This window comes from Pelodiscus sinensis, chromosome 21, assembly GCF_049634645.1.
Source record: "Pelodiscus sinensis isolate JC-2024 chromosome 21, ASM4963464v1, whole genome shotgun sequence".
Lineage (NCBI taxonomy): Eukaryota > Metazoa > Chordata > Testudines > Trionychidae > Pelodiscus > Pelodiscus sinensis.
Genome location: NC_134731.1, coordinates 20130834 through 20150635, shown reverse-complemented (window position 1 = coordinate 20150635; position 19802 = coordinate 20130834). Strand labels below are relative to the sequence as shown.

Sequence of the window (19802 nt, the reverse complement as noted above, 5' to 3'; positions counted from 1 at the left end):
TCTCTCAGAGGGCTGGAAGTTTTTGTCACCAAAACGTGGTGTTTTTCCTGAAAAAAAAGTAACATTGCAGTGCAAATGCTCTCATTGTTTTGTCACCAAAAGGAGGACGGTCGGGGAGCGGGGTTTGCCACCTTCCAGCCGGTACCAGACCACGGTAGACCCCCGCCCCCACTGACGTCACGAAGAAGCGAGACGGGACGACCGGAAGCGGCGGCTGCCTTTCCGGGAGTCCAGGGAAGGGCGGGCAAGTGATTGGCCCGGAGACCGGGATTCGAACGCGCGCGCGCCGCACCCTTCCTGGACGTGGCGTCTGGCCCCGCCCTGACGCACCCCCGGCGGCGCGGCTCGCTGGCGTGCAGCGCCACGTCCAGATGGCCGGGCGGCTGAGCCAATGGGCGCCGGGCGCGCGTGCGCTGTTGTCCCCGGGCCGCTCCGCGTCGGGGGCTGAGGCGGAGGGCGGGGGGAAGATGGCGGCGCCCGTCCTGCTGCGAGTGTCGGTGCCGCGCTGGGAGCGGGTGGCCCGCTACGTGGTGTGCGCCGTCGGCATCCTGCTCTCGCTCTACGCCTGCCACCTGGAGCGGGAGAAGGGCCGGGACCTCCACTATCAGGCGCTGTGCGACGTCAGCGAGCGGGTCCGCTGCTCCGCCGCCATCGCCTCCCGGTGAGGGGGCAGCCGCCGCGGGGGCTGGCGGCAGAGGCAGCGCGGGGCCGGGGCACTGGGGGGGCGGGAGGACCCGGAGAGAGGGGGAGGGGCGCGAGGGGGAGTTGCGGATAACGGGGAGCACTGACTGCGGGGGAGGGGGCTGGCGGAGTGGAGGAGCCACTTGGCGTTTCTGCCCCTGAGCGCTAGGAACGACCCGCCCCCAAGCAGGCTCCTCTCCGCTGAGGCGGGTACCGGGCTGCGTTTCCTTGTCCCCAAAGACCGGCCCGCGGGTTCCGACTTGGAAAGGGGGGGGCTGCCCTCCGTGTCCTCCCGGGGGGATGCTTCTGCCCTCAGGAGACGTGGGATTGCTGCAGTTCGTTCTGCCAGACTGGGGTTTTCATCTCAATGGCTGCGGGTGCAGACAGCCTTGGAGAAATGGTACTGGAGCCACTGGCTTGGAAGAGATGACGGGTGGGTCCCGGGCTGCTAGGACATTTTTGTTTCCTCGTAACTGCGGTAGGAATGGCTCTTCTCTTTCCCTGTGTCACTTGTGGGCAGCACGACGGGCTTGAGGAGTAAGTACGTGCAGTTTGTGTTCTGTAATCCATGGTGTTTAGGGTGACAGGCGTTTTTTAGGAAGACGTGGTTAATCTAAATTAAATGGTGTAAATCAATGTTTGAGCAAAATATTTAAGATATTGGATGTTTAGGTTGTTTAATTTTAACAGACAGCTGGAGTACTTCAGCTAATGTTGTCTCTAGTGCATATGAACGCCCATCTACACTTAAAATGTTTAATGCTAAGGATAAGATTTATTTGTCAGTAGTGAAGATATAATTTCAATTTTTTTTCTTACTATTGCAGGAGGAGCGTATCTACTTAGGCTTTAGAAAGCAGATTCAAATTTCATTTCATTATTAGCAGCCTTTCCCTTTTTTGCATGTATTTTAAAAGTCAATAGAAAACATACAATTCTCTATGGTACTAGTCTGATTTCCATTGGCAAGCCGCATGGTTATTTCATCATACATTTGGCAAATTTATGTATTTTATTTTTTACATGAATAGTGCTGTAACTTAGGCATTCACTGTTCAAACCATAACACACTTTCAAATGTGGTAAAGTGTAGGTAGTTTTCTACATTTTTTTAAAGCAAATTAATAAAAAATGACTTTTAGTTTAAGAAACAAGAAAATTATCAACACAGCATTTTGCCTGCTGACTAGAAATCTCTATATATTTTAACAAATTGTAGAGCAGGAGGGGTTTAGACCTTGAACACATATAAGGAAGTTGTTTGGAGTCTATATATTTTTTAAAAGTGTTATTGTTTTATAGATGCTTTTGGGATAATAGAAGCATACTTACTGCTTCAAACAGTCCAGGCTGAAATGCAGTGAGAATGGCAGAGATGTCTTTTCCTATTTAATACAAATAGCAGTCAAAATACTTATTTTAGTCAATATTGTGATCAGGATTTAATTATAGAAAAAAAATCCTGTAATTGAAAAAGCACATGGGATTAGCTCTCTAATTTAATTTTAACTATACAGGCAGTATTTTTAAAATTAGTTTTACTGTTATTGAAACCAGAATTGCGATAAACTATGTTGAGAACTGTAGGTACAAATCTCTGAAAGGACGTTTCTGTTGGATCTGGGTGGGGACTTCACTATTGCTTTTCTGCTAGTCATATCAATCCTTCAGTCAGGAAAGAGGCTTGAGAATTGGTTCTGTCTCTTACTTTTAGAAATACCTTAAAATCATAGTCTTCTCTCTCTACCATAAGGTGGTCAAACAATTTGAACAATTGTTAATGATGCTTGAATGGGTTACTGAAGTTATAGCAAAAAATCAAAAGTCTTGTGTGTTTTGGCAGAGTCAAAATAATTAGTTTTTTACAGCCTTTGAACCAGAAGTCAGTGGAAATTCAGTAGTCCCAAGTAACATTTTCAGGATTACCCTTATAGGTTTTTACACTTCCTTTATTTTCTGTTTTCAAAATGTTGTATATGTATAAGGCCTAAAGTTCAAGCATGTAAATGATGAAATAACAGTATTGTGATGAATTTTTACGAAGTATTTGAATACACAAAAGTGCTCTAACTTAAAGGAATTCTGAATTGGCAAGTGGTATTTGGTAATTAACACACTTACAAATACTACTACTGCTTGAGTGTTAAGTTCGTGTGATGTGGTGTTTGTGGGCTTTTATATGTGTTTTCCATACAACTTTATAGACATTCTGAGGGCTTCAGAACATTCAGTGATATCTAGGAAGTAGCAGACGTTTGATCCAATTTGTTTAAGGACTGAAGAAGTAACTCAAGACAGATGGAGTGGTCATGCAAAGGGAGTTTATGGAACAGGTAATATTGAGCGTGCAAGTTCTTTTTAGTCAAGCCATATTAGGAGAAGAATGTGCTTACATTTTGAAAAGATTATTTTCTGAAAGTGGGATATGCTGTAGCATGGGAACTCTGATTCTTTTGTAAAGAATGGTTATTCTTAAAACACTACTAAATGGAGATTTTTTTATATACTGTTTCTTGCCTTTTGTTGTATTTCAGTTAAATAGTTGCTGACAACTCCAGCAATAAGTATTATTTCATTGGAACTTAAGTTCCAGTTAAGCTTGGAAGAGACAGTGAAGGCTCAGATTATGGTGTTCAAGCATTTTCAGGTATGCTAGTCATTTTAGTGTTGTTTTTTTGATCAGGTATTTAAATTCACAGTTGAATCCCAAATAGAGTAGTTAGCTGTCAGTCTAGAGCAGGGGTCTGCAGCCTCTCTGAAGTGACATGTCAAGATTTAACCCTCCTGCCCTGAGCCATGCACCCATAGACCATCTGGCTCAATGCAGACCTTTCTGCGGACCACCAGTTGCTAATGGAAATTCACTGTTAATTATATAATTACGCCTGAGTCATTTTGCTAGTGCTGCATGTAGGGAGCAAGGTTTAATTTAAATTATTAAACAGGCTAAGCATTTTAACTTTCTCATGTTAATCAAATTTCATTTTAAATAAAGTAAAATAATTTATGTCCAACACAAAAGGTTTCAATGTTTTCTTTATTTATGACGGGTGGGGAACCCTTTTTGTTTTGGGGGCCATGGACCCACAGAAAAATCAATTGGGGACCACACAAGTGAGAAGCAAAACAACTCCTTCAAAAACCCCCCAACCCTCACTGATGTGTCCCCAACTGAGACACTTCACTCGTCTGGTGCTCCAGCCCCATAGGGTGAGGGGAAGGGACAGGGAGGACTGAGGTTTCCATAGGCCAGATTTACTTTTCTGGGGTTCTGGAGTCAGTAGATTTTATGGATCTTCCCCCCCCCCCCCCGGCTTAGTCTCTGGGGTGGGGGCAAAAATGAGAAGTTCAGTTTGCGGGACAAGGTGGCCAGTGAATGGGATAGGGATGGGATGCAAGATCTGGGTGGAAGGTAAGGTGCAGAAGCAGGCTTGGGAGAAGGGTGTCTGTCCAGGAGAAGTGAGCAGGAGCAAGGGAGGGTACAGTTTGTGGCCAGGAGGGAGGGTGCAGGAGCAACTGTGAATGCAGATGCAGGGTGGGAGTAGGTGTCTGGCCAGGGGGGAGATACAGGAGCAAAGGAGGATGCAGGAACGGGCTGAGGGTAGGGTGTCTGGCCAGGAGGGATGGTTTCTGGCCAGGGGAGCAACAGAGGATGTTGGAGCGAGCTGGGAGTGCGAGGTCTTGGCGGCGGTGGAGGGGGGTGATGAGTGACAGGGGTTGAAGTGTGGGGGTCTGGGCACAAGGGGGGATGCTTACCTGGCTTCGTAGTCCCTTGCAGAAGGGAAACCCTCCGGACAGCGCACTGCCGTTCCCCCAGCAGGGTGGGAAGGGGGAGGGAACTCCCCCCTCCTTCTGCAGGGGGATCCTGGCACAAGGGAGTTGGGGAAGGAACCCTGACCTTCCTACCAGACCCAGCACACTGCACACTACCCCGGGGGATAGGGAGGGAGAAAGTGGCGGCACAGAACCCTGCAGTGCCCCAGCTGGGCTCCACGTGGCCCCTGCCAAGGCTCAGGCGGCAGCTCCAAAGTGCCACGGTCTGAGAACGGCTCCTCAGCGTGTTTTGCCTCAGACCCAGCCTCCCCTCCCCCTAGCAGCAGTGGCCGCTGTAACAAAGATCAAGTAGCTGCTTGGTGTGAGAGGAGGTGGCGCAGCTGGACCGGGACCCCGCACACCAGAGGTGGTCCCACAGGGGAAGAGAGGTTGCGCAGCATGCAGTGGTGGGGCAGTGGGTGACATGGTGGCCAGAAGTCGTGCTCCAATGGAGTCACCTATATGCCCTACTGGGGGTCTGGGGAGGAGGAAGCTGTTGCTGCTGTGCCATGCTAGGGGGAAATGGCAGTGCATGGAGCCATTTCTCGTCACTTCTCCACAAGCCGATGTCCCTATCAAGTAGTGCAGGGGTGGCCAACCCTTGGCTCTCGAGCCACATGTGGCTCTTTGTTTAAAGAAATGCTGATCTTGCTAGTTCTGAACCACACGGCTAGCCGCTCTGTGCATGCGCCCCAGTGCTTGCTCACGGCCGACCGCTCTGCGCATGCACCCCAGCGTCTGGAGGGAGAAGCGCATGACAGAGGTGACTCCAGGACCGAGGCATTGGGTTAGAGTGGGGGTGGGGGGAGAGGGAGCTCGCAGAGCCTGGCTCTGGGGGAGGGGTGGGTGCATTGGGTTAGAGCCGGGGAGATGGGGTGCCTGGATCTGGGGGAAAGGAGGGGGATTGGGTTAGAGTGAGGGGGAGGAGCTGAAACACCTTAAATTCAAAGTCTTCATGGATACAGAATAAGGCAGCCAACACAGATGTCATATTTAAATTCCAGGGCAAAAAATAAAAACAGCATGTACCTGGTTTATACTGTGTTTCTTCAAAGAAAATTCAAAGGTTATTGTTTGCCTGGCTGAAGCAATTCTGAGATATGAGTCTCTCCCTTATTGTTTTTGCACCTCTCATATTTGCAGTCTGGGGCAGACCTGAATTTTTAGAACTATAAAAAAGCCATAATCTTCATAAGTAAAAAAAAAAAAAAAAAAAAAAAACCAAAACCAAAAACCTGAGGAAATCATACTAGAGATCAACAAGCTGGAGAGATAGGCACTTCAAATTGTGCTAATTTACTTCTCAGTTCAGTTTAATTCTAAACAGCTCACAGGATATAATAGGGCAGTAGTGTTAAATTTAAAATACATGGTGGGGATGCTTTTTTTTTTATGAGAGAATATTACTGTATTTTTAAAGATTTTTTTTAATTTGATGTTTGTTTCTTGTCAAGTTCTCTGAAGATCTATGGACTGGCCGTGAATTTTTAAGCGAATAGAGACTTATTGTTTTTTGTCCAAAATGTCCTGTAATGTTGTTTTTATCACTACTTTGTGTGTACTGTATTCAATGCTTTTTTTTGTGATTGTATGCCCTGGGACAGAGTACCAGCACCTATTTCCCCTGCATAACTTAAATGAATTACATTTCCCTTGGACGAACTGGCACGTCTCTTCCTGGGTTGGTTGGGCTACTGACGGAAGCCCGCTCAGGACACGCAGCTCTTAAGGGGGCCACAACAGCATTTTGGCCCCCAGTGTGGTTTTTCAACTTTCCTCCCGGAGTACCGGCACCCTTTTTCTTACCAAAAAAAGCACTGACTATATATAGCTATCTATAGATATATGCAAATAAATATATAATACATGGCTTTTCACACTATCCGCAGCTATTTTGGCTCTTCGTCTCTAACTGGTTGGTCACCCCTGAAGTAGTGAAATGTACAGCGGGGATTTCTGGGACATTTCACTACTTGATGAGGTTGGCATACAGATCTGGAGTGGACGCTCGCATGCCAGTGAAAATCAGCTTGTGTGCCAATTATGGCATGTGTGCCATAGGTTGCAGACCCCTGGTCTAGAGGTGAAAGACCAGTCTTTGATTTGTTAGTGTGTGCAATAGTTTTCTTTTTGTGACTGGAATTTTAAAGGATCTGGTCGTTTGTAGATGAATCATGTGAGACAGTATCTTAAGTGTTTGTACGAGTGGTGGCGTGAATAATAATGTGCCATTGATGGGTTCAGATTAAAAGTAAAAGTGTAGTTTTGCTTGTCTATAAATTTATTTATTCTCCTTTTGATCTGGTCAGTTTGGAGATTAATTTTCTGGTCTTCAGGGAAGACAATCTTCCATTAATATGCTGTTAGCAGTTCATATGTCACTCATAAGATGAATCAGGTATTGACTCAGCATTGAAAATAGAAATATATCATGTAGGCTACTAATTGATGGGGAGAGGCTGCCCTCCCACCCCCTGGCATCCATTAGAGAGGCTAGAGGGGGCTGAAGCTTCCCCCCTACAATTCGTACAGAAACATTGCTGGCTGTTCTCCTTTGTCAGGAAGCAGGGGGGAAATGCATAGTTTGCAGTATTCCTCACTTTGGCTGGGGAACACAGGAGGCAGACGAATCTGGGCCTGCCTCGTTTGGGGAATATGACCCCTCTGCTCTCAGCTAGGGGATATGACCCCTCCCCTGAATGTGCTGGTTGCAGCACCCATGGAGAGATACTTCTCACCTGGCCACAAGTTGCTGAGGTGAGAGACATGGCTGGAGCTGCCTGCATACTGATGCCCTTCATCCCCAACCCCAGGGCAATGATTCATACCGATCACATACACTTTCATTTTATTTTCCAAAAAACAAAAATTGAGTTAAGGACCAGAGCAATGCTGGGTCAATCTTCTAGTATTTCTCTAATTATCAGAACGTACTGTTGTATACTTGAATATAAATTTTGTTATATATGATAAACTATAAAATCATTAAAATGGACCAATTTTATAATTAATACACTTCATACTCCAATAGGTAAGTAGAATATTTATATTTAACTGAAATAATTTACTTTGAGTTAAAAAAATCCTGTAAATTAATATTCTGTCCTATTAATATTTCTTACATGCTATATAGTAACTTTTCTTTCTACCATTTTCTCTTCGTTTTGGAGAGGGAATGCTCTCCAACTATTTGTGTTGACACTTCAGTAACATGGGAAGCTGTGAGAGGCTTTCATATATAGCTGATTCCAGGAGGAAGTTCACAAATTACCATTGGATAAAAAGCAGTTTGTAAACTCCTGTTACTACATCTAAGAACAGTGGTAGGAATTAAGGAAACATGCAGAATCTTCACTTGGCAATTACAGTACACTTTCAATAAGTTATTTATTTTATTTTTAAGAATAATTGTAAGTAGCTGGTAGAAATGTTAATTAAAAGAAATCTGTTAATAGCAATCAGGAAAGGAATTGATAGTCTGTTATTTACAGAAGGCTGTCCCAGAGTAGCTTCAACAAAACCCACAATGAAACATGCAGGGATGTTCATGGCACTTTAATATTTAAAAATAAAATTTTAAAACCTCTTAAGTCCAAAGGCTTATTTTTTTCTACTTGTCCTTTGCATGCTACAGTGGACTCTTTCATGCCTTATGATATATTTCTGCTTCCTGGTTGATCTTTAAATGTATGTAATGAGTGGATTGTGTCAACATGACTACTAATGCATAGCCCAATGTGTAATAACATATGGGTGGTAGCTCTGAGACATGTTTCTGGTGGTTAGTGTGTGTGACCACTGGGACAAGTTTAATTTTGCTTCTTGAACAGTATCTGCAGCCATAACCAAGTGACTATATGTAGATGGTTTGGAAATAGTCAATATTGACCTAGTTTGGCATCTTGAGTTTATCAGATAAGTCCCAGAATAAAGATAAGCCCAATAATTTTTAAAAAGCTGACTTTGACTTGGGTGTGACTCTTTGAACAAACTATTTCAGGAATTCTGTCTTCAAGTTGTTACAAAATATGGAAGGACTTTGACTATCAATCTTTATATGCTAAAACTGGTTTAGGCTAAGCATCACCCAATTAGGTGATGCTTACTGGTTACAGTTAAGTGGCAGAGGGGCTCCTCCAGCCCTGGTCACAGCTGGCCTGCTGCTTAAACATAACTGGTAAGTATCACCTGGGAGCCCAGGCCTGGTAAGTGGTTAACTGGTTAAGTGTTATGTTTAACTAGTTAAATGATTAAATGGGATTTTACATTCCTACTGTATAAATATAATAATCCAAGAAATATATTTGGATTGTTGAATCAAAAAAAGTCATTGCTTTATAAATCTGCTCTAGAAAATTTTGCGCTTTTTTTTTTTTTTTTTTTTTTTTTTTTTGGATAAGTGTGTCCAGTTCTCAAGTTGTCCGATGTGGAGTTGCTGAACATTGCTATGTAACCATTAATATTTTTCTTTGTACCATGGCATCTGTTCACCAGTTTATTAAATACAATTAAGAAATACAAAAGTTGTACTTCTGTAACTATTTGGCATAGTTAAAATGTTATGTCCCCGCCCCCCATTTTGGACTTTTGATTCTAATGTTGAAGTGTTTACAGCAGTATAATTTGTTCCTATGCAGGAAGCGGGAGGGAAAAGTGTGCTAAAAAACTAGTGTGCTCACATCCTTAGTGGAACTTTTATAAGTATAACTACTTTGATGTGTGTTGTTTAAATCTTACTCCTGCCCAGCATTTTTTACTGGTACAACTTTTCAGAGTAGACCAGGTCTTAGATACAAGTAAGGTCAAGTTCATAAGACCTAACCCTTAAACCATTTCTAAACATATGGAATGTAGATCAAAGTTTCTTTGATCTTACACCTAAACTGATATTTATGTTAAAGGTTTCTATTCAGTTCTGTTGTGGGGCAGTTCTTGTAAACTTGACGTATGTCAAGTTTGTTTGATTCCAAGTTAAGAACATTTTGTAGTAGTTACCTTTCTCTTCAATGGTAAGTTCACTCACAACAGCACTTTGATATTGCTTTAGCTGTTGGCTTTCTCAACAGTACTTTGATATTGCTTTAGCATCAAGAGAGTATTCTAATATTTTTAACCCTGACTACTGCAACTATTAGTGACTGAGGTAAGGTGAGAAACCATAATGACAATTTGGAATAGAATCATAGAATACTAGAATTGGAAGGGACCTCGAGAGGTCATTTAGTCTAGTCCCCTGCCCTCACGGCAGGACCCAGTATCATCTAGATCATCACTGACCCTATCTAACCTGCTCTTAGATCTCTCCAGAGCTGGAGATTCCACAACCTCCCTAGGCAATTTATTCCAATGTTTAATCACCCTGACAGGAAGTTTTTCCTAATGTCCAGTCTAAACCTCCCCTGCTGCAATTTAAGCCCATTGCTTCTTGTCCTATCCTCAAAGGCCAAGGAAAACAATTTGTCTCCCTCCTCCTTGTGACACCCTTTTAGATACCTGAAAACTGCTATCATGTCCCCTCTCAGTCTTCTCCTTTCCAAACTAAACAACCCACTTCTTTCATTCTTCCTTCATAGTTTATGTTCTCTAGACCTTTAATCATTCTTGTTGCTCTTCTCTGGACCTTCTCCAATTTCTCCACATCTTTCTTGAAATGTAGTGCCCAGAATTGGACACAGTACTCTAATTGAGACCTGATCAGTGCAGAGTAGAGCGGAAGAATGACTTCTCTTGTCTTGCTCACAACATTCCTTTTATTGCATCCCAGAATCATATTTGCTTTTTTGCAACAGCATCACACAGTTGATTTATATTTAGCTTGTAGTCCACTATGATCACTAGATCCTTTTCTGCAGTACTCCTTCCTAGACCGTCACTTCCTATTCTGTATGTGTGAAACGGATTGTTCCTTCCTAAGAGGACTACTTTATTCATCCTATTTACCTCAGACCATTTCTCCAGTTTGTCCAAATCATTTTGAATGATGACCCTATCCTCCAAAGCAGTTGCAACCCCTGCCAGCTTGGTATCATCTGCAAACTTAATAAGCATACTTTCTATGCCAATGTCTAAATTGTTGATAAAGATATTGAACAGAACTGGTATCAAAACCCTGCGGAATCCCACTTGTTATGCCCTTCCAGCAGGATTGTGAACCATTATTAACTACTTTCTGAGAATGGTTATCCAGCCAGTTATGCACTCACCTTATAGTAGTTCCATCTGAGTTGTATTTGTATTTGCCTAATTTATTGATAAGATCATGCAAGACTGTATCAAATGCCTTACTAAAGTCTAGGTATACCACATCCACTGCTTCTCCCTTATCCAAAAGACTCGTTATCCTATCAAAGAAAGCTATCAGATTGGTTTGACATGATCTGTTCTTTACAATCCATGCTGGCTATTACCTATTACCCTATTATCTTCCAGGTATTTGCAGATGAATTCCTTACTTGCTCCATTATCTTTCCTGGCACAGAAGTTAAACTGACTGGTTGGTAGTTTCCTGGGTTGTTCTTATTTCCCTTTTTATAAATGAGCACTATATTTGCCCTTTTCCAGTCTTCTGAAATGTTTCCCGTCTTCCATGATTTTTCAAAGATAATAGCTAACGCCTCTGATACTTCCTCTATCAGCTCCCTGAGTATTCTAGGATGCATTTCATCAGGCCCTGGTGACTTGCAGAAATCTAACTTTTCCAAGTGATTTTTAACTTTGTTCTTTTTTTATTTTATCTTCTAAACCTACCCCATTCCCACTAGCATTCAGTATGTTAGGCATTCCTTTATCAACAGACTTCTTGGTGAAGACTGAAACAAAGTCATTAAGCACCTCTGCCATTTCCAAATTTCCTGCTACTGTTTCTCCCTCCTCACTGAGCAGTGGGCCTACCCTGTCCTTGGTCTTCCTCTTGCTTCTCATATTTTTATAGAATGTCATTTTTTTTACCCTTTATATCCCTAGCTAGATTGAGCATATTTTGTGCCTTTGCCTTTCTCATCTTGCCCCTGCGTATCTGTATTGTTTGCTTATATTCATCTTTTGTAATTTGTGCTAGTTTCCACTTTTTATATGACTCCTTTTTGATTTTTAGATCATGCAAGATCTCCTGGCTAAGCCAAGGTAGTCTTTTGCCATACTTTCTATCTTTTGTATGCAGCAGAATTGCTTGCTTTCAGGCCCTTAATAAAGTTCCTTTGAAAAACTTCCAACTCCCCTCAGTTGTTTTTCCCATTAGTCTTGCTTCCTTCCCATGGGACCTTACTTACCAGCTTTCTGAACTTATCAAAATCTGCCTTCCTGAAATTCATTGTCTCTATTTTGCTGTTCTCCCTTCTACCATTCCTTAGAATTATGAACTCTATGATTTTATGATCACTTTCACCCAGGCTGCCTTCCACTTTCAAATTCTCAACCAGCTCCTCCCTATTTAAGATCAAATCTAGAATAGTTTCCCCTCTAGTACCTTTTTCAACCTTCTGAAATAAAAAGTTGTGTCTAATGCAGTCCAAGAACATATTGGATAGTCTGTGCCCCGCTGTGTTAGTTTCCCAACAGCACCAAATCCTGTGCTATGGATGATTTTGTTAGTTGTTTTTCAAAGGCCTCATCCACCTCTTCTACCTCGGTAACTGGCCTGTAGTAGACCCCCTAGCACGGAACTATGTTCCGAGGAACACTGGTATTCCGTGAACAAGTAGCAGGTGTGCCGCGACCTTTTCTTTGTTTTTGTTGTTTCTTTTTTTTTTGTCTCTTTTTTTTGTCTGACAATTTTTTTTTTTTAAGAAAATTTTCATAGGTGTTCTGCATAAAAAAATATTGTTTGGTGTTCTGTGGTCTCAAAAAGTTTAAGAAACACTGCCCTAGCATGACATCACTCTTGTGTTTTACCGCTTTTAACCTAACCCAGAGACTCGCAACACATCTGGTTCCTACATCCATCTCCACCTCAGTCCAAGTGTATACATTTTTAATATATAAGGCAACACCTTTTGGCCCCACCTGTCCTTCCTAAGTAAGCAGTACCCTTCTATATCGATATTCCAATCATGTGTATTATCCCACCAAGTCTCTGTGATACCAATAAGGTCATTGTTGTATTTATTTATTAGCACTTCCAGTTCTTCCTGCTTGTCACCCAGGCTTCTTGCATTTATATACAGGCATCTAAGATACTGATTTGACCTAGCCTCCCACTTATGCCTTGTCCCTCCTTTTTCTCTGCTGTTATAATCCATGCTGCCTCCCATTTCTGACCCATCTCCCAGGCCTTCATGCTCTTCACTTACCTGTGGGCTTTGGTCACCTGATAGAAAGCTGAATATTCTGTCTAGCTATTCTTTGTGAATTGGCTTAGCACATAGTGTTAACATTTAAATTTTACAGTTGACTTTGATTAGTATTATTCTTCAGTAATAAAACACTGGTAAAGATTCCTTTTTGGTTTGTCTTCTCTGACTTTGACCCCATTGAGCAAAAGCTAGTATTTTTGTTTGATGTCATTGATTCAGTGCAGCAAAAAATAAAGTTTTGGTAGTAGATCTTTCTTGAAGATCAGAAGTGTGTGGACACTAAATTGGTATGGTTTTACTACTGTTAATTAGTCTTAGACTCTATCTAGGAACTATCATGTAATTCTTTCTACAATTTTTGGGGGAGATGGTTGTGGCAGTTGGTGGGCATAATAGTTAAACCAATGAGCCTACTTTTCCAGAGTGGCTGATTTGCTTTAACTGTATCTGATCTGAGGATGTTTTGAAAATGTTCTTCATAGACACTTTCAAATCAGGTAATTTTTTTGGAGATGAAACCCACTATCAGGGCTGTTTAAAGCATGGGAAAGTCAGACTTAGGGAAACTTCAGCTGATAGTTGGAGGGAAGGCCAGTAACATCTAATTTACAGCCCTCCAACATTTTATTGAAGTTACTTTGCTTATCTCCCTTTTTAGTTGTCACTTTTAAAAATTATACTTGCTTTGCTCTGACCACTAATTTCTTGAAGTGTTCAGTCTTAGCTATAGGGATATGCAGGGTTTGACGAACCGTGGTGAAAGCTGCTTGCCAGCCCCACACTGCACATGCGCAAGAGCCGCATTGTGCATGTGCGCGCTGCCAGTAAACGGGGCGCCAGGTTGAAATCTACTTGCCATGGGCGAGAAGATTCAATAGATTATCGAGCCCCGAAGAAATGAACAATTAGTCAACTAGTCGCTCCCCCCACATTGCTTCCTCGATCAGAAAGAGGTAGTGGGGGGCCGGGAAGAGAAGGGAGGAGAAGGGAGTACTTCACATGGCGCTGCCACTTTGGAGCCTGGGGCCAGGTCCCAAGCTCCACGTGGCACTGTTGCTTTGAAATGCTGTGCGTAGCCCAGGGCCAGCTGGAAGCTCCTGGCTGCACGGAGCGTTGTTCAAGTGGCAACACCGCATGGAGCCCGGGGTCAGCGGTGGAGTCCCCAGCTGACCCCGGGCTCCACACAGCACTGCCTCTTTGAAACACTGCATGCAGCCTGGGGTTCCCAGCTGGCCATGGGCTGCATGCGACGTTTTAGAGCAGCAATGCCATATGGAGCTCAGGGTCAGCTGGGAACTCCCCCGCTGGCCCCATGCTCCCCGCGGTGCTTTCGCCTTTTAAGTGTAGGAAGAGCCCTGGGGCTGTTGCTACACTTCAAAGGTGGAAGCGCCCTTATTGACTAAAGGTGATATAATCAAAATTTTATGTCCCTACTTAGAGAGCTAGAGAACCATCAGTTCCTAGGACACACACAATTGTTAATTCAAAAATTCCTTCTTGCTGTAGTTGCTATTGGGTACTATTACTTTTATAACTGTATCACTAAAAATTGAAGCTTGCCCGGTTGAGATACATCAGAATCACATTCTGTATAATATGGAAATTCTGCTAAAAGTTTCCTCAATAAATCCTGGTTTAGTATTATAGTAGAGGCAAGATTTTCAAACTGATACCTTCTGGAGAAATAAATGATTGATTATAAGGTGTCTTTCATTTTTTGTGTGGCTATATTGGTACTAAATTTACTAAATCCCAATTTTAGGATAGATGTGTGGAACAGAGTTTGTATCCAGTGCACTCAGTGTGGAATTTGGTTAGAAAGAAGCAGATCTCAAATCTGGGGTTATTGGTGTTTACTATCTTACAGATGGGGTCGAGGATTTGGTCTGTTGGGTTCCATCTTTGGGAAGGACAGTGCAATAAATCAGCCAAACAGTGTCTTTGGACTTGTATTTTATATACTACAAATGTTACTTGGTAAGTAATTCCATTTATGGTCTAAAATATATAATGTTGGTATTAATACAACAGGACATTGATATAAACATTGCTAAACCTGGATGAAACCATGGTGAATTGAACTGGTGTGAGTCAGTTTACCCCAGTCTAGCTTTCCAGCCACAGTGGTAGCACTATAGAGGCTACTAATATAGCAAACTAGCCATATTGTTCACGCCAACTAGCCACACTCAACCGGGCAAATAGCCACGTGTTGGACATCATGATTCTATATCATTAATATAAGCATTGGCATAAAGACTGAGTGTGGCAAGGAGGCAAAAAAGTGGGATGAGATGTGTGACTAGAACACACATGAAAATCCATCTCTGCCTGGTCCCTGTAATCTGAATAAAACCAATACAAATGTTCATAGACCTAACCTGATCAACCTGTAACTTTCCTATAATTCAGAATATGAAATGATAAAAATACCACTTGTACTGCTGACTTTAAAAATACAGAACCTAGAAATGCTGCTCCAGATTGTGATTTGCAACCAGAGTGGTCTCATGGTATTTTAAACAGAGCTCTATGAATAGTTAAAATTTTAGTCCTCAGTGTGTTTTTTGGTTTTGCTTTCCCTCTGGAATGAAGGCATTAAAGTAGCAATAATAACTTTCTGTCTTTTGTTGCAGGTATGACAGCAAGTGCAGTAGCAGCTCTAATCCTCATGACATCCTCCATAGTGTCAGTAATAGGGTCACTGTACCTAGCATACATTCTGTACTTTGTGCTGAAGGAATTTTGCATTATTTGCGTCACCACATATTTGCTGAACTTCATTCTCTTTATCATCAACTACAAACGACTAGTTTACTTGAATGAGGCCTGGAAACGGCAACTCCAACCAAAACAGGAATAACGAGTTTGAACTTTTGACTGATAGTCTGAAGACCTGACTTCCATTTAAGTTTGTTTTGCAGTAATTTTTATTTTTCATATCAGACACTTTCCCCAAGAATCATAACTGATTTTTTTAAATAACTGTAAATTGGAAGGGGCCCTAGATAATTTCTGTGCTAATCTTCTATTTAAATATGGCTATACAAGAGAAAGCTCTAATACAATCAAAGACAAGCTTTAACTTTACTTTGAAGAAGTTAATTAGCCACACAAAATCTAGACTTCTTGTAAATTGGGTAACGCTAGAAAATATCCTGTGTATAAATTCAATTTCAGATATAACAAGATGGATCATGACATTTAAATATGCTAGAATAGTAGTACCATATTTAATGTTGCCATGTTTACAGTATGCATATTACATTTTTAGCAGATGGACTTAAACCTGTAGATTTGACTAAAACATGATATTGTAAATAACTAGAAATACTGAATCCATTCCTGCAGAATTCTCACTGTACAGTCAATTTTGTTAGTGTAGCAACTTTAAGAATGTTCAGCTTATAGTTGATTGATTGAAATAATGGAAGGAATGAGCCCACATAGATATTGTCTTGTGAGAAGCACTAGTAGTAGTGCAGCAACACAAGTGAGGTTTGCTCCATCCTTTTCCCTATTAATGAAGATGGAATTAAAGCGAAAACTTCAGGTATATCCAGTAATGGAATTACGATTTAATATCTGTATAGAATGAAGATTGTTTAACATGGACTAAAAGAAGTCACCATTGGGGAAATTAATACCGGAAGGGCATGGTATTCTGAAACTGGAGAAACATCTTGTAGAAGATATCTGAGAAGCCATTGTAAGAAGTGCTAACATTTTGGGCGGATCTGTGTTCCATTTTAAACTGGTGTCAGGCAGCTCAACAATTTGACATTACATTGGAAGGCTGCGAAACAGAATTGTCATTTACAGTGGGTCCCAGAGACTGACTAAGCTTGCTGAGTAATGCACTGACTAAACAAATTTCACTGATCTTGTTCAGGATCTTTGATTTGTGTTATATTTAGAAATGAACTTTAGGACTGACACGTATTGGCCTTTCAAGGGGCCTTATCTGTTTAAGTGGGATAAGTAAGCAAACATGCTCTTGAAAATGAATCACAGGAGTGCTATCATTGCTCTTTCTAATAATTAATTTTAAAAAGTAAACAATTTTAAACAGTGTTTCTACCCTCAGTATCCTGAAGTAGAATGTTGAAAGTGCCTTCTGTCTTGAATTGTTAAACCAAATGTTTTGTGTGTTGAACTTGGCAGGCAGAAGTGTCCTTGCTATTTAACAAATACAAAACTTACAATATGTAGAAAAGTATTCAGTGGTGCGGCTTAGTCTCTAGAATGAGAAGTGGTAGCAATGTGATTGGTTCCTGTTCATTTAAGCCAATGTGTTAGACAGCGAGACACCCATGGGGCTGATGATCTGATACATCGTTTACCCTTAAAAAAGCTAAATACTCTATTTCTGAAACTTGGTGAATCCAGAGTACAGTGATTCATCAGTTTCTCACAGCTGGTGCCATGCTTTTTCTGCCCTCATGTCAGCTAGGTTGATCTAGATCTTTTAAAGATTATATCTTCAGATTTAGAAGCCAGTTTAGTTGATTCTACTAAATGTGAATCTACTTAAGGGATGCTGTTTTTATGTGTTGTACTGTAAAATGGATTAAACACTAAAGCATTGAAAAACTTAATTGTGTGAAAGTATGATGTATAATAGTGATAATAAATATTTAGGATGACTTCACATCAGTATTTAAATTACTGAGGAGGTAACTGTCTGGTTTTTACCTTGGAGGCAGGTGGAAATTGGTTTATGAATGGAGTTCTATGGTATATGAGTAACATCTGTTACATGTAACACTAAACAATGTCTTTTGTCTAACAACTCTAGACAGGTACTCATTAAATACATTTTGTATTAATTTGGAGTAGAGCTAAAGCTTGTCTTGATGTTTAGTTTTCTCTCAAATGCCTTGAACTTTGACGTGAGAAATGTTAAATTGGGCACCTCCACACTTTACCCTCCTTGCTCATGGTTTGGGGAAACACCACTGTTGTATGGATTTGTTTTGAAATGTTCATGCAATCTGCATATCTCTCTTCAATGAAAGAAAAGATGAACATGTGCTGCTTGAAATGATTAATCACAACGCTAATAGTGTGAGAATAAGCAGCAGTGGAGACAAGTATAATAAATGATTATTTGGTATAATTAATGACTTAATGCATAAAACCCCTCAAACCATCCACGGAAAATATAGGTGTTGACTATCTTCACTGTGTCCCTGTGCTTAACTGTGTGGGCATAATCTGTCACTTCAAAGATTGTTCAGCAGACTCATCCAGGGCTAGATTTCCAAAAGGCACCCTCCTGTGGCTCCTGTTTGCAAGTATATCAGGCTTGACCCCCATAAGAGTTTGCAGCTATGCTGTGTGCACACTCTTGCAAATCTGACCCTTAATTTAAAATCTTTCATGGGTGCTTTTCTAGTGTTTACTTTATATTTCATCTTAACATGGAAGTAACACTTGCTAGAAAAATGACCTCTTCCTCTTGTGTTCCTCTTTGTCAGAGAAACTGCAATTTGTCTTAAAGGGAAAAACAATTATATTCTTGGTAGAAATTTATACCCTGCTTGTAACCTGCTTCCAAATCTTGACCTCTCCTCTTCACTGCTGTCAATGAGAGAGCATTTTTCTTCCAGTAAAACAGCTCAGGTCATAATTAGAAATATGCCAGGTATCAGACTAGTACTTATTCCAGCCCCCTCCTGACCCAGAGTCAATGTCATACCAAATGTACCAACGGATGATAATTTGAGCTTTTCCAAATTAAAGGAAACTTCTGGTAAACTTTCATAGAAAGATTGGGGTACGAGAATACAGCAAAATGCTGACACATGATATCCAGACTTAAACAAAACAAAAAAAACCCTCAACCCCAACTATGGCCTCAGCACTCATAGGTTTGTGCTTTCTTCAAAATACACATTTGGATTTCTACTCTTTCAGGTTTTGGAGGAGAGGGAAAAGAATCAAATCCCAAGACTTGCTTAAGAAGCAAACATTCCTGAAAAGTCTTGTTACTGTAAGATATTTGCTATAAAAAGGCCAATGAAACATTTCCCACCGCTTTTTAGTATCTGAGGTGAGAACAAATCTCTCCATTTTGGAGGAGAGAAATTTCTGTATGCTGTAGTACTCGTCTTCTGCTGTACTAAGTCTCTGATAGGTCTTGATTGGTAAAAACGGTTGGTTAGGTGCTTCAGGAGGCAAGTGTGGCTCCTAATTTTGTTTGAACTAAACTTAAATAAACAATCTGATAAAACTTGACTTTGGTTTAGCCAACATTGTTTAAACATAATCTAGACAAAAAAACTAGTCCAAAAAAGTGAAGTATTCTGTTACCGTAAAACTGTATTAAGCATGGCCTAAATATTAGGTGTGTGTTCTGTATAGTATGTTCCATCTAATATTTATTACTAGTGCTTTAAACTCCAGAGTGAACATCCTTTTAAAGTGGAGTCATTGGGCAGATGTTCCTTTAACAGTATAGGTCGAGAGACTCTATATCAGAGATTTAGAATACAATTTTGCTAACAGGTAAAGGAATCCAATGTAAATATATGAGAATGTTTATTTGTTGCACAACTTTTTTGGTATAAAAAAATAAATGTAGAAATTACCTGTGGATGTCTTGCTGCAATCATTCTTATACTGCAGTAGTGCAGTTCAAACAAAGAGCTTGAATGAACCCAATCAGAGGCCTTTTTGGACTCAGTCTGAGCCTTAGAAACTGTTTTTAAAGCCAGTACTGTAAATTTGTTTGTAGAAATGTACTCAGTTGTGATTTCTTTTTTCAAAAGAAGATATGTTAGCAGTAGAAGGTTGAAGCATTGAGTCCCCAGAGATACTAGTGCAGAAATTCCTGTAGCTTCATTGTGTATTGGTGAATGTTGTGTGCACATAAGGTGTAACGGTTGAGCAGCACTGATGTGAGGATTTGCTGTTTACAGTTCTTCAAGCAACATGCAAACACCATCTTGGGTATGTTACTTTAATCACTTCCTGTTTTGTTATGCCTAAAGATCTGCTTTAACTTCACTCTGA

General features: G+C 41.2%; 1 protein-coding gene across 1 annotated transcript; it reads left to right on the top strand.

Annotated features, from left to right (window-relative positions):
* The first annotated feature begins 338 nt into the window (after nucleotides 1-338).
* Nucleotides 339-19383, top strand: VKORC1L1 (vitamin K epoxide reductase complex subunit 1L1). The gene is made up of 3 exons (XM_075905100.1): nucleotides 339-661; nucleotides 14653-14762; nucleotides 15422-19383. The coding sequence occupies exons 1-3, from the start codon at nucleotides 372-374 to the stop codon at nucleotides 15646-15648; spliced, it is 627 nt and encodes a 208-aa protein (XP_075761215.1). The 5' UTR covers nucleotides 339-371; the 3' UTR covers nucleotides 15649-19383.
* The last annotated feature ends 419 nt before the right edge of the window (nucleotides 19384-19802 follow it).